The 14,910-nt window shown below is 46.0% G+C and overlaps 1 protein-coding gene across 1 annotated transcript in view; it reads left to right on the top strand.

Annotated features, from left to right (window-relative positions):
- Kiaa1549l (KIAA1549 like) overlaps positions 1–14,910 on the top strand; it is a 265,407-nt gene that overhangs the window by 178,206 nt on the left and 72,291 nt on the right. The window contains exons 9-11 of the mRNA XM_028767135.1: positions 222–373; positions 3,593–3,764; positions 13,508–13,671. Coding sequence (XP_028622968.1) covers positions 222–373; positions 3,593–3,764; positions 13,508–13,671 — 488 coding nt within the window. The remainder of the gene's footprint in view (positions 1–221; positions 374–3,592; positions 3,765–13,507; positions 13,672–14,910) is intronic.

The raw sequence follows: 14,910 nt of genomic DNA, 5'->3' as shown, positions 1-14,910 counted from the left end.
CTAGCTGCCTTGGGCAGGTCACTAACTTTTCCAACACATGTAACACATGGGCAAGGATTCTCAACTCACAATCTGCCTTGGAGGAGAATTAGGTAAGGTTGGCCAAGCCGCCTTGGTGTAAGGTAGGCCCTTCTCAGCTTTGTGGGGCAGGTGGTGGTGTAGTTATTGAGTCAGCAGGGAGTCTGTGCTCTGAGCCTCCCCTTTGCCTTCTGCATCCTCAGTGCTCCAGGGTGTGGACAACTCGCTGGTGGGCCTGCACAACCAGAGCTTTGCCCGGGTCATGGAGCAGCGCCTGGCTCAACTGTTCATGATGTCCCAGCAACAGGGCCGGCGGTTTAAACGTGCTACCACCTTGGGAAGCTACACAGTGCAGGTAGGTGTGTGCACTGGGGTTGTTTTTGTTTTTTTAATGACTGTGGGTGGGGGGTGTTTCCAGGGACTAAACAATTCCCTGTGCCCAGAGGCATATCCTTGCTGCCAACTGACTTAAGCCGATTGATCAACATTCCTCTGAAGCTTTGGAGGCTGAGTCAGTATCTTTCTCCTTCATTGTTAGCAACTTGATTACCAGGAAAAGAGTCTCTATACATTCAGGTATTTACAAAGCCAAAAGTTCCAGTCACCTCAGACCCTCCTGTCAGTTCCTAGAACCTCCCAAAGAAACTACTAACACAAACTTCTCCAGGTTAGTTTTAAGGCACTTAAGAGAGTCTCTGGAAGGTTATCTGCACTAACCTACACAGCTTAGCCAGTTACTCCTAGAGTGGGAACGTCCATAGCATATTTGACAGCTTGAATATGATTAATTTACACTTCACCATTGAGAACCCATCTCTACCATGTTTGAAAAAGCTCTGTTGATCTTGGTATCATGTCACAGATGGCCTCCTGGTAGTGTTGCCTTCCACTGGCCTACAAAGTCTCACCATGTCCTTCACAGATGCACAGTGTCATGTTGTCTATGTGGAAATTGCAGGCATTAGCACAATCTGTCTGTGGATCACATCTCCACGACTTCTTGAAAGTCATGCATCTTCTCTCCCTGCATGAGCTGCACCACGACCTTTGTAGACACCATGTCTCCTAGTGAGCGGCAGTGTGTTGTGCTCATTGTCCTATTGGATGTCAGTTTAGTTCTGAGGTTCTGAAAGTCCGCACCATGACAGCCCATCCCTAGGAAAAAGGATGGTTCATTCCTATGCCAGGATTGTGATTTCACCATGGTAGGTCTGTTCTATGTAAGTCCTACAACTCACGTTTTGCCTAATGACAGAAAGCAAGTCACTGGACTGTGAAGTGGGATTTATAACAATCCAAGGGAGAGAAAGGGCCATCTTACAAGCCCGGTACTACTTGAAACCCTAACAGTTTTGCATGTCTCAGAGACTGCCATCTCTGAATTTTCTCATTGCTCAAGGCACTTGACTGTAGTTCTATGTAACATTGAACATAGCTAACATGTAGCTGTCAAATACACTATGCAGTTCTCCAGAAAGTTAGAGTGCAGCAAGTAGAGTTTCTTCTTTTTTCCCTGAAAATCTCTCTCTATAGAAGCTTTAGGTGGCCTCTGACATACCTGGATAAATCTTGGTAAGAAATCCTTACCAAGTTGGAAATGAGTGAAGCTAACAGGAGAATTTGGGGTTCACTAGCCAGCTAGCCAAGCTGAATTTGTGAGCTCCAGGTTCAGTGAAAGAAAGACCTTGTCTCAAAAAAAAAGGTAGAAAGTGATGGAGGAAAACTAGAGCAGGCACACACGTACACACACACATCACATACAGACACACACACACAAATACACTCATATACACACCATATATATACATAAATACATACATACATACATACAGACAGACAGACAGACACATACACAGAGACACACATAAATATACACATACACACATAGACACACATACACACACCACAGATACAGACATGCGGACAAATACACATACACATGTACATGCACACACCACACAGACATACACACACACCACACAGACATACACACACACTACACACATACACCTACACATACACATACAGAGCACTTAACCTTTTAAAATTATACTCCCTTTCTTCTTACCAAGTTGAGCATGGTTCTGAATTTTGTATTAAATCAGTCCTATTATTTTCTATATAAATTTTGCCCCTCCGTGTGTAGAGCCTTAAAAATATACCATATTGCCTTTTCTATTTCAAATTTTATATTCTGTAATTTGTAATCCACATTCATATTAACTGGAGTAGTCTGTTTATCATATTCTATTATGTGACTTTCTGCAATGTATTCGTCAGTTATTCAGTTTACTCCTAAAGACTTTGTGATTCTTCAGGGATTTCAGGGATGTTGTTATGGTGGTTGTTAATGAACTTACTATAAACAGTTTTGTAAAATCTTTATATATGTTCTATGAAACTCAACATCTATAATGTACACTCTGAAAATCTTATGTTTATCAATTGCTGATTCTAAAAAGTTGGAACCCTAAATGCTCCATATTTACATGCCTGCATGCATATAACAGTATTCTATGTCCATATCAAAATCTATGCTTTTGCACTTAGGATTATCAATTTGTAATTCCAACGGTTAAAAGCAGCACTCTGAATGGCTAACAGTAAGGAGCTTGGTAGGCCATTTTACGAGGCAAAGAGATGAATGCCATGTGGAAAGAAATTCTTCCGCTTTTGAAATATGTTGGGCCATTTAAAAAGGAAAGTAAAAATGATGAGCCTCAGGCCTCAGAGATGGCTCAGCAGGTAAAGACACCTGCTACCAAGCCTATGGACCTGAGTTCAAATCCAGGGACCCACGTGATAGAAGTAGGGAACCTGTTCCTGCCAGTTGTCCTCTGACCACACATGCATCATGACACATGTGTGTGCGTGCATGCACACATAAAAATGAGGTATGATGTCATGTACAGATTATGGCGATCTGAGAAGATAAAAAGGTTTGTGTAGAAAATCCAAAGATTAGGAACAAAAGCTCCAAGGTGATAACAGTTCTTTGGTGTCAGAAGAAGGACTATACATTGTTTTAATATTTTTCATTGTTTGATGCTTTTTCATCTGAATGTTTATTTTGTAGAGTTTTTGAATTAAAAAAAAAACTCCACAGAGATGCTTTAGAAAAATGAAGTTTGAGTTTCCAAGTACTGTTTCCATCAGAGGTCATTCCCATTGTGTAGACAGATAGGTCTTTTTTTTTACCCCTTTCAGGCAATTGAAGGTTTTTGAAATTAAGCACCTTGTTTGGGGATAGCCTAGCATGTCCTGAATTAACATAAAGGTCAATTTTCAAATGAGACCAGAGCTCGGTGGAGACTGGGAAACATCACTCTCCCAGCTTCAAACTGCTTTCCAGATGTTGCTGTTTTTCAAACCCCCATTCTCCTCCCAGTTCCGAGGATAGCAAGCTTCCTGGGACTCTGGCTGTAGGGAGGACCACAGGCCTAATGTCTAGCCTGTCACAGTGGGCCCACTAGGGAACAGCAGGATGGATGAGGCTGAGCCTTCTGATGGCTCAGAGGCCTGCAGGGCCAGTCCAAGATGTTCTAGCAACACCCCACCTCTCTCTTTCTGAAAGATGGTAAAGATGCAGCGAGTGCCAGGACCAAAGGACCCAGCAGAGCTGACGTACTACACGCTGTACAACGGGAAGCCACTACTGGGGACTGCAGCAGCCAAGATCCTGAGCACCATCGACTCCCAGAGGATGGCCCTGACCCTGCATCACGTTGTCCTTCTACAAGCTGACCGTAAGGAGTCTCTGTACTCAGTACTTTAATAGTGTTAAATATTTTCTGTGCATCACAGTGGTCTTCTAAGACCATATGAATGGTCTTACAGCTGAACACAGTTTGGATCCGTGAGGTTTGAAAATCAATCGGCTGCGTTTTCTGTTAAAGCCACAGGCTTTAGGAAAGGGATATGGTTTGCAATATCTAAATGAAGGTAGATAATAATAATATTTTTTTCCAAGTATTATCTTCTCTTTCTCTTCAAATCCAGTATAATCTAGCTACAAAAAAATAACTGCAGCTGAGATCATTTTTATATGCTGGGGGAGTTATAGGTAATTTGATTCAGTGAACGTTCAGTTCTCTTTGAACTATGCTTTGTACTGGAGGACATCAGAAGTGGGTGACAACTTGGCTCTAAGGGACAGAGTTGTTGACGCATAGAGCCGGCCGTGAGACCTGCAGAGGGAGGGTTTGCTTTGAAGGGGCTTCTGGAACGAGGGACAGAAGAAGGGTATTAAAACCAGTGCCCTCTCTGTGGCAGCCATTGTGGCACTCACTCTGATCATTTACCTTCTATTCTACCAGCCTCTATTTATTCAACTCCAAACAACAGGAGGGGAAACGGGCTCAGAAAAAGAGTAACCTGCTTACCCAGCACAGAACCAGCACATGGCCAAGACACCGATTTGAATGTTTTAGACTTCAGACTTGTGTTCCTGGTTGTGTCATACTTTAAGACATTAAAAGGAGGGATGGCTGTGTATTCAAAAAAAATCATGAGTAAAAAATACAGGGCAGATATACCAGGTGTGCCTGGAATACAAGTAGTTTAAATCGCCCAGGGCAAACAAACAAACAAACAAACAAACAAAAGCAGATGGAAGATGTGATGGAAGTAGAAAGATGTGTCAAATGGAAGACCCATGGCACTTAACAGGGTGTGGGGAGCTCTAGAAGATTCCTAAGCAAGAGAGTGGTTCAATTAGAGGTTCTCATTACCAAGGGAAGCTAATTGGACAGTTCTGTCTCAGATGGAGGAGAAAACAGGATCTGTGAGGAGATTCTATGGTGTCCCTTGCATTGGGGACCCAACTAAAGCTATAACCAAGGTGGAACAGAGAAAGGGTAAGGTTTGAAAGTGGGAGGTTGTGTATTGGGGTAAATCTCCAACCCAAATAGGGCCAATCAAAGAAAACACAACTCAATAATTATGAATACAAACTGCACGTCTAGATTGAGCAGATTTACCGCTACACTACTCTATTCCCCATCTATGAGACCCTTGTAACTTGCGGTTTTTCCAGGTCACGTCCTTCTCCTCCATCCTCCTTCCACCTCTCTTTCCTCTGGTCATCTCTCACCATTTCCTCTCCAGTCATATCCCACCCCTTCCTCTCTTCATCTCATCCCCTTCCCTCTTTTTCTCCCCTCCCCTTCCTCTCTTCTTCTCCCAGTTCCACCTCCTCTTCTACTGCCTAATCACTGAGCTCCACTGAGAATACAATGTAGCAGAGTGAGTATCCTGTTACAGTTGTGTGTATAGTTTTCATATTTGATAATGTGTCCTGCATGGAAGAGTATGGAAGGTCAGTTCCCATGGCTCTTCTCAATAGCATCCGCTCTCTCAAGAGCATCAGGTTGGTTCACACCTGGCTCATGGCTTTCCTCTCCTCCTCCTCCTCCTCCTCCTCCTCCTCCTCCTCCTCCTCCTCCTCTCTGGCTATCACTGGGGATGACCGACAGGCATATGCTTGGGTGGTACATCCACACAGACACACCTGTGCTGAGGAATGAAGGCAGACATTCTCTACAATCGTGTTTTTGAAATGACATTTTTCAATTGCAAGTCTCTTCCTTTTCTCTCCTCCCTTTCCCTGTTCAGTTTCTGGTCACCACTTCCTGTGTTCTATTGTCTTCTTTATGAAGGTTCCTCAAAGTTTTGTCCTTGATGTCCATGTCTTTCTCTCTCCTCAACCCATCCTCACTCTGAAGAACAAATCATGGGTAAAGGAGAGAGGTGGCAATGCTAAGCATGGGAAACCGTATGGATTCAGAGTGTTTTAAGGAACGAACCTGATGGGTTCAAACAGATTTTTACAGTGGGAATAGGAGGAGATCTGAGGAAATCAAGGCAGAATTGTAGGTGTTGGCTCAAGCTGTGGTTGTGGCTTCATTTATTGAGATGAAAAGGGTATGGATTTCATGACTGGGACAGAAATCAGGGAGATGGAAGTGATTCATTAAGTTTGACATGTCTGCAAGAGGACCACATGGAAGTCTAGAGAAAGATATCTGGGAGATGTCAGCATATAGAGCTAAGGGAGCAGGTGAAAATGAATAGGAGAGCAAGTTGAGCAAGGAGGGGGACCATGAAACTTCCTGGGACATCCATGTGTGGAAGAGAAAGAGTCAGCAGAGAAACCTCGAGGAATGATAAGAGACTAGCAGGAAGTGCTGGAGACAGTGTGACCACCAGTCCAGCACAGCACAGGCCTAGGGGTGGCAGACCATCCCAAAGATGACCCCTGCCCTCCCCTGCCCTGCTTAGTGCCATAATGTACACTTGGAACATTGTACTCCTAAGACCACTCCTGAGACAACCCCTGACACTCAGAGACCCCAGGAGCCATTAAGAGGAGCAAGTAAGTGGTGGAGAAACAGGATGTGGGCACAGTGAAGAACTGGAGTCTCAAGGGTAATAGGGAACAGCCTGGTGTGAGTAGCTAGTGATGCCACCTGGGACCATGGTGGGGCCATAGCCTATATTGCCACCAGGGGCCACGTCTGGCCCTGTGGCCCTGCAACAGCAGGGGTCTGTTATCACCAAAAGCCAGACAGATGTTTCTGGTCTGGGCTGCAACCCAGGGGCATGTTGATGTCTGAGGGCTGTGCAGAACTGATCCCATCCCTCACATGGTCATCCTGGGAGAGGTGCCCTAGGGGCATTAGAGCAGGAGAACTGGCCCTGCTGCAGCACCTGGGAGAGCAGGCCCTGGGAAGCACAGAAGAGCTGACCCTAATGGCTGGAGAGAGCCAGCCCTGTAACTTGCCTGCCATGTGTCAGAGTGGGTAAGAGAGAGATGCCTTCTCCACCCTTGCCTCTTGCCATCTACGGCAGACAAGAGAGCTGGCCCTGAAATCATGAGGGCAGGAGAGTTGGCCATGTCCCTCACTGGCTGTAACACCCGGAAGAGCAGGCCCTGCCCCTTGCCTGGGCAGCAGGGTAGAGCTGGTCCTGGTTGCGGGTGTTGCAGGTGAGCCAGCCCTGAGGGTGTGAGAGCAGGAGAGCTGGCAGGCTGACCAGCTCAGAAACCTCTCAGGCCCAGATCCAGGGCTTTGAACTGGCCATCCCAACATCTACTCCATCAGTGAACTGCTGGAGTGCATGAAGGGGCCAGTCCTACAGTTCCAAATCTACAAGATCTCCATGACACAGGGCAACAACAGGATATCTGAGAGGAGTCCCAGTGAGGTTCCAGTATTACAGAGTAGCAGAAACCAGAGGCCTTGTACCAGATCAACAAGTCATTACAATGAACATTTGCATGCAGAAAAATATAGAGAAAAGTGTATACTGTGGGACACGGTGACACACTGCAGCTCCATAATGAGATTTTTTTTTTCTGTTGGGATGGAGGTTGCAAGGGTGGAGGGTCAGTATGAGGGAAGGGGAAGAGAAGTGGGATTGGGGCACATAATATCAAATTCATAAAGAACCAACACACAAACACACACACATGGGGGGAGGTGCTGGTGATAGCTCAGAGATTAAGAGCACTTATTGCTCTTGCAGAGGGCCCATGTTTAGTTCCCAGAACCTCCACTGGGAAACTCACAACTTCCTGGAACTTCAGCTCCAGAAAGGAAGCCCACATGCAAGTCTCGTGGGAAGGAGTGAGCTGCTATGCTTGCCTAGATTCTCAAGAGGCTGTACAATGAGATAAAGATCGACAGAATTTGGTCAGGTAGAGATTTTGGTGACCCTTCTAGTGGTGGCTCTGGAAAGGTTAGTAAGAAGAGGATCATGGGAGAAAGTACTGACAAAAGGGAAGATGAATAGCATAGTTGCAGGCATGCTGAGACATTGGGTGAGCATCTGTGGGGATGCTGTAAAAGAGAGGGTAGGTGGCAACAGAGACGAAGAGGAGGAAACTTGCAAGGAGGTTTGACCTAGTGCACATGTGGAGAGATACCACATGGACCTTTTTAACTAAAGAGAAAGAAAACAATATCAGGCGCATTTGGTAACTGAAGGCTGAGGATGCATTCTGATTGGTTCTGTTCTCTCCGGGCATCGTGAGGAGAGGTTGACAGCTGAGCTTAAGGCTGGAGATTTGAGCAAGGACAAATGGTGAAAACAACATAGCAGGTTGCCAAGGCAACCTCATCCTTGATTATGCTAGTGTGTCCAGATAATTTGTTCTCTTCTTTTGAAATCTCAGGGCCAGGTCCAGGGGAAATGGCTCAGTGGCTAAGAGAATGGCGTTCTGAGTTCAGTTCCCCAACAACCACTTAAAAAGCCATGTGTGGCTGTGTGCACCAATAACTCCATTTTTGGGGTATAAACAGGATTGCTGGGATTTTCTACTGGGGATATCTAGAGGCAATAAAGCAACCAGTAACTGTGGAGTATATCCATTGTCCCCTCCGGCCTCCATGCATACATGGTCATGAACACTCATCTAAGTCTACACCATCCACACATACCCTGTATCCCGTTGCAGCCCTCTCTAGATACCCTAGGACATAGCACCATTCACTAGGCATTCTCAGCAACCAGGCTCACTGGCCCTTCCCCTCCATCATTTCTCTGGGGCAGGCTATCTGCTCCTTTTAGCCTGTTTGTTCTGGGACTTCTTTTCTGCTCCCGACCTGTGGTAGATGGGAAAGGATGAGGAAAACCATCCTCAGTGAATGCAAGAAGTGAATGAAGGGAGGGGCTGAGGCCAGGAGGACTTGGCTGCTGGTGGGGACAATGGAAGGGACTAAGAGAAGGGGAAGGAAGAGGAGTTCACATCAAGTTAGATGTATGGAACCTTCTGGAAAAGTCTAATGTTGAGGAATGACAAGGAGATTAGACTAAGGATGCAAATGCGGCTGCCCACTCCCAAAGCCATCTCACTTTGACCCTTCACTCCTTTGTCTCCATTCCCTGGCTTGCTCAGGTCTCTTCAGTGACCCACATATCAAATGCCATTCTCCATGTCTTTGTTGTCCCCACTGTACTCTACAGCAGGAGCTTGCCCACACTCACAGTGATGTGTCTTCCACACTGCAGTTAGAATCACTGTAATCACATTTGGGTTCTGCTCTTACATCAACTCCATAGGCACACTATTATCTCTCCATCATCTATAGGATAAAGTGCACAGTCTTGCAAACGGATCTTCATGGTAGCTCCTGCTCAACACACACTCAGGTCTCATTGTAGCCTGCTCTCCAGGTATCCTGGTTTGCCCTCCATTGCTGTGATAAAGCACTACAACCAAAGGTACCTTGGAGAGCAATAGGTTTATTTCATTTTACACTTCTAGGTCATAGCCCATCATTGAGGGAAGTCGGGGCAGGAACGGAAGTGGGGATCATGGAGGAACGTTGCTTACTGACTTGCTCTCTATGGCTTGCTCGATTTTCTTTCTTCTACCACCTACGACTACCTGCCCAGAAGTGGCATCACCTACATTTGACTAGGCCATCCCACATCAATGATTAGTCAAGAAAAATGCCCCACAGACATTTCTACAGGCCAATCTGTTGAATACGTTTTTTCCCCAATTGAGGTTCCTTCTTCGCAGATGGCTGTAGCTTGCGTCAAGTTGAAAAAAGACAAACCAGCACACCAAGCTATTCCTCCTGCCATGCAGCCCTCTTTCCCCTTCCTGCCCAATGCTTCAGCCTTGAGCGTGTGCTCGCCACTCACCATCTTTGTTCTGAGTAGACAAATAAATATTATGCTAGATGTTGGTAAGCACCACGGAGAAGGCATAGGCAGGAAGGGCTGCAGATGCTGAGGGATGACGTTGTGATTTAAGTTGTGGGGGTCATGAGGAGGATCAGTGAATGGCCAGCTAAATAGGAGGTGGGAGGGGACAGAAAGATTCCTGAAGCCATCTAAGACCTGGGTCCAGACAGAAGAGGATGTGAGGCTGAGTAAGGGGGTCCACAAGAAAGAAGAGTGGAAGTGGTGAGGTCTGAGGAGAGAAGCCCACTAGACCTCATGGGCTGGCCCATGAGTGGAGGAGAAGCCATGGTAGGAAGGCTCAGACTGAACACTCATTCCTCAGTAGAGTCCTGGGTAGAGTCACCCCACTATCTAATCACCTAGCTACAGACTCCAGTGTTTGAGAAAACAAACTTGAAACATGGTTGAATGGATCCTTTCTCTTTTTAGCATCTGTCCAGGAGGGAATCACTTAGTCTGTGTTTAGTGTCTGGTTCCCTCGGGCAAATGTTTATGTTAAGTAAGGGCTTGAGCACACATACAGATGTAGGCTTACACTTCCACTCATGTGTGATAGCTCAGGAGGGACCTGTTTTAGAGAGATGATCTCTCACGACCTGTCCAATCGCCTTGGCTCTCAATGTGCTCACCTGTGGACCAGCGTGAGAGCATATGCAGGCAAAGGCTGTGTCATTGTGTCTGATGCGAGGAGGCACTCTGAGCTTACGTATCAACTTTTCCTCTCTGTCCTCTACTGACCCTCTTGCAATTTAAATGACCACTCACGCCTGTGCACCCTGTCCATGGCTTCGTACTTTTAGACCACACGCCAATGAATACATTACGTCTGGATGACTCCAATTGACCTAACTTTAATATCATTTTGACCGCTAAAGGACTATATTAATGTGCATACGTCTGTTCTCTTCCCCATTTAAGTAGAGGTGAAAGAATTTTATAGACTGCACCAAAAAGAAAATCATCCACCCAAACAATAAAACCAAATGAAATCACTGTATACAACTATTCCTTTCCTACTAATTATATGCATACATATGATTTGCTATGCATGCATGTATGTATGTATGCATGTATGTATATATTGATAAATGTACATGCATTTACAATATACTCTAATACACTGTATGTGTATCTCTATCAGATGACAAATCTGATAGCCTGATCTCTAGCAGGATAAAACAGCCTAACCTGAAAGAGGCATTAGTGATACTTTGCAGAGATGCTCTGAGCTTTAGAAAATGTTAAGGGCACAGAACTCACATGTAAATACAAGCTACTAAGAGCAGTAGCAATTAAATGCAATGTCAACAGAGGCACATTATCTAATGAGCTGTTTTCAGAAGTTAATAATGTGATTAATCACTGATTGATACAAACCGTGGAAAGAGAAATTCTTCTATACTAATAGGATTCGGAACCCTTAGGGCAGCCAGATAACAGGCAGAACTTGGCTAACAAGGGACCAGCTGAAGTCTAGGTGGTTGAAGTCAGAAAAGGGCCAGGTAGCTTCTCAGACAAATCATCCCCCTGTGGTGCATAACAGCAGGGCTTCTGTACTGCAGGGTCTAAGCCCTCAGCTTTGAGGGCCAAGCAGCTCCTAGAGTTTAGCAGTTAGAAAGACTCATGCTTACCAAACATACAAGAGACCAAAATATAAAGCAGATTGTAAGTAAATTAATTTAAAACATGGAGTAGAGTAATTATGGAGATGAGGTTTTTCCCTTCTAGCTTGGTCTCATTGCAACAGGTGTGATAGCAGTTTACATTCTTAAGCCTTGAGCTTCTGGTTAAGCATTCATTACAGGCAAGGCCCTGTCACAGGTCCTGAGGATGCCCCACTGACCAACACACACACACACACACTTATAGTGGTGACAGAAGATGAGCAAATGCCTTGCTGCTGTGACCAGGGTCATTGTACAGAGACATCACCTAGGAGCTAGTAGGATAGGCCGACCCCTGGGAGAGTCTGGCAATGGAAGCAGGACTCATGTGCAGGATAAGCAGAGAAGAGCCAGCACTAGCTAGTGAGCTGATGGTGGCCTGAGGAGCTGCGGAGAGGAGTGGGAATGAAAATGTCTTAGGAAGAGCAGATCAGGGAGGGAGAGAATAGAGAGCTGTGTTCTGGGGAACACTGAGATGAGGTGGTGGGTAACGGGCCTTGCTACCAAGCCTGATGATCTGAATTTGAGTCCCAGGATCCACCTAGTGGAAAGAGAGAACCAACTATTAGACATTGTCCCCTGTCCCCCGGCCTTAATGACAGTGTCACCAAGCTGGAGCAGCTAGCTGAAGCCCAACAGCCTGCCACCCAGCCCCAACACCTGCATTCAGGGCAGGTTTCCTGCCATGGGCAAGTCCCTCTTGACCTTTGGCTGCTTTCTAGATCACTGCAGCCTTCACCTCCTTCCTGTGAGTCTTCCTGCAGGCATTTTTTTTTCTGGACTCCTGTTTCCTTATTCCACTTCTGAAATTATACTTTTGATTAGGCTGAAGTATCTCCTAAAACTCTCTGTGGGGTCCTGGGAGAGGCTCGTTCACTCCACATCCTTTACCCCACAGTTTCCTAGCATAGCTTAACCAAACATTGAAATATTTATGCAGTAAATGCCCATGTGCTCACCCTTCTAGAACCCACAGTTAGCACTTTACGGTTGCTTTTTACCCTGTACTGGTTTATCTACCTCCCCTCCATCCCCTGACGCATGTATTTCAAAGTGAGGCACAAACTCAATCCTAAATCCACTAAATCCATGTGGCAGGCACATCACTGACCAGCACTTACTATCTGCTTGTGACACTGCAGTAAAATATATACACAGTGGGGATGTACAAATCCTAAATGTGTCATCTGATGAGTTTGGACAAATGCATACAGTTGTATGAACTAAATTATCAAGGTAGAGAGTGTGACCAGCTCCCTGTCATCCCTTCGGGGTTATATTCCTGCCCTACCCCCGAACACACCTGTCGTTCTCATTGATTAGCTCCCGACTTGCTTCTTCGTTACTCTGGTTTTGAGAACAGCCTGATCCTTGTGATTAGTTTGAGGCCTTTCTAAGCTTCCCAGACACCATTCCTAGGGCGAGCCATCTGCTCATGTTACATTGGGTCCACTGCTCACTCACACGGGTTGATATTACTACTGTAGTTTGAGTAATCCCTTGGTGGTTCTTGCCTCCTGACTCCAAGATACGTGTCTCGTGGTGTGTGTGTGTGTGTGTGTGTGTGTGTGTGTGTGTGTGTGTGTGTGTGTGTGACTGAAAACTTGCCATGTCAGCTAGTATGGCTAGCCAATGAGCTCTTGTGATTTTCTTGTTTATGACGCCCCTCTGCTCAGTACAGGCAAACACAGCCATGCCTAGATTTCTGCAGGAGTGCTAGAAACTTGAATCAAGGTCTTCACGCTTGTAAGAAAAAGCTCTTACCCACTGAGCCCTCTCTCCAGCTACTCCAACATCCATTTCTAATATTCACATTTTTTTCCTCTTTTGATGATCACCAATAATAAACACACTAATTGGTCTTCCTCTTTCTGCTCTTGGTAACAGTAGAGGCTTGTGTCAACTGAGCCTCTGCTGGGAGCCACACTATAGCTCCACAAACTGGTACTCCATTTTACAGACAAGGAAACTGAGTCGGGGGAGCTCGAGCAACTTGCCCAAGGTCACACAGCTGCCGGGGCAGAGGCTTTTGAGGTCTACCTCTTCTGCCTCGGGATTGGGAGTCCTGTCTGGGTGGCTTTCACCTACCTGGGGCTCTTTGTCATGTGCTTCTCACCGGCTCTTTCCCACAGCCGTGGTAAAGAATCCACCCAACAACCTGTGGATCATCGCTGCGGTGCTGGCTCCCATCGCCGTGGTCACCGTCATCATCATCATCATCACGGCTGTGCTCTGTAGGAAGAACAAGAACGACTTCAAGCCGGACACCATGATAAACCTGCCTCAGAGAGCAAAGGTGCATACGGGCATGGCGAGGGCCAGGGGGTCTTCCCAGAGGCTCTACCTGAATTTCTCCCAGGGTTCAAAGGTTATCACACGTCCTCGTTTTGAAAGAGACCCTTTTTGTCATAATCAGTACATAACACATGCTTCTCTATTGCCAACTCTCGCCCACAAACACTTTCAAGTGGTTGATACACAGGTCATTTCTAGCCATCACCATAGCCTCTCAACCATTGTTTTACAGATAGGGAAACCGAGGCACAGACAACAGGCAGCGAGAAAAATATGAAAAGACCTTAGGTATCATTTAATAATTGGACCCACCTCCTTGTACTAGTGAAAAGAAACTCCTTCAACCCCTCCTGGTTGCATGGTTAGCTGGCAGCAGGACTGACGGTAAGACTAAGCCTGTAACTGTCTGAGCCTCCTAGCCTCAGATGTGAAGGTGTTATAAGTTTGTTTGGGGGAGATAACTGGGACACAAAGGTGGCTCCCAGGAATGAGATTAGCAAGCCCTGGGGAGACCTCTAGCCTCTTTCATCACATAGACACACAGGAAGTGAACATTCTCCAGCCCAGCAGTGAGCCCTGACCAAAGCCCAGATGTGCTGGCACCTCAGCCTTCCAGCATCCAGAAATATATCTGCCTTTTTAAGCCTCGTGATTAAAGGTATTTTGTTGTAGTTGCCCAGACCAACCAAGATAAGGTCTATTGGGTCCTGCACAAAACTTCTTTGGGAACACAGACTCCCAGAAGTTTCTTGTTTCACTAATGAAACAATTGCTTCAGCCATTGTGATGATGGACAAGCTATAGGTTAGGGTAGCAACCACCAAATATCAATTCTCGAAAAGAGCCTGGCTTAGAACCCTGTCCTTCCTCTGTCATCTACATGTCTCTTCCCCAAGTCCCTCTGGTAACAGGGGAGGGTGGACCGAAGACATTCAGAAGGCTAATTTCCCAATCATATAGCTGCCTTTGTAGTAGTCCCTGCGGGAAATGTCCAATCTGCAATACCCGGGGTTTAAATAACGCCTTACAATCTGCTGGCTCTTCTAGGTCTGTCACCTCATTTGTTCATCACAGCTGCCCTGGGAGGCAGGTCACAGTCAGGGCAGGCTTCATTATTCTCACTTAACTGCCAAAAAATCTGAGGGAGAGAGACATTGGACTTGTCCAGGCATACCACAAACAATGGAGGGTGACTAAAGCCTGCATATCCCTCTCTCTCTCTCCCTCTCCCTCTCCCTCT

The sequence above is a fragment of the Grammomys surdaster genome, unplaced genomic scaffold, assembly GCF_004785775.1.
Source record: "Grammomys surdaster isolate TR1022 unplaced genomic scaffold, NIH_TR_1.0 170, whole genome shotgun sequence".
Classification (NCBI taxonomy): domain Eukaryota; kingdom Metazoa; phylum Chordata; class Mammalia; order Rodentia; family Muridae; genus Grammomys; species Grammomys surdaster.
This window is presented reverse-complemented; position numbering and strand designations above follow the sequence as displayed.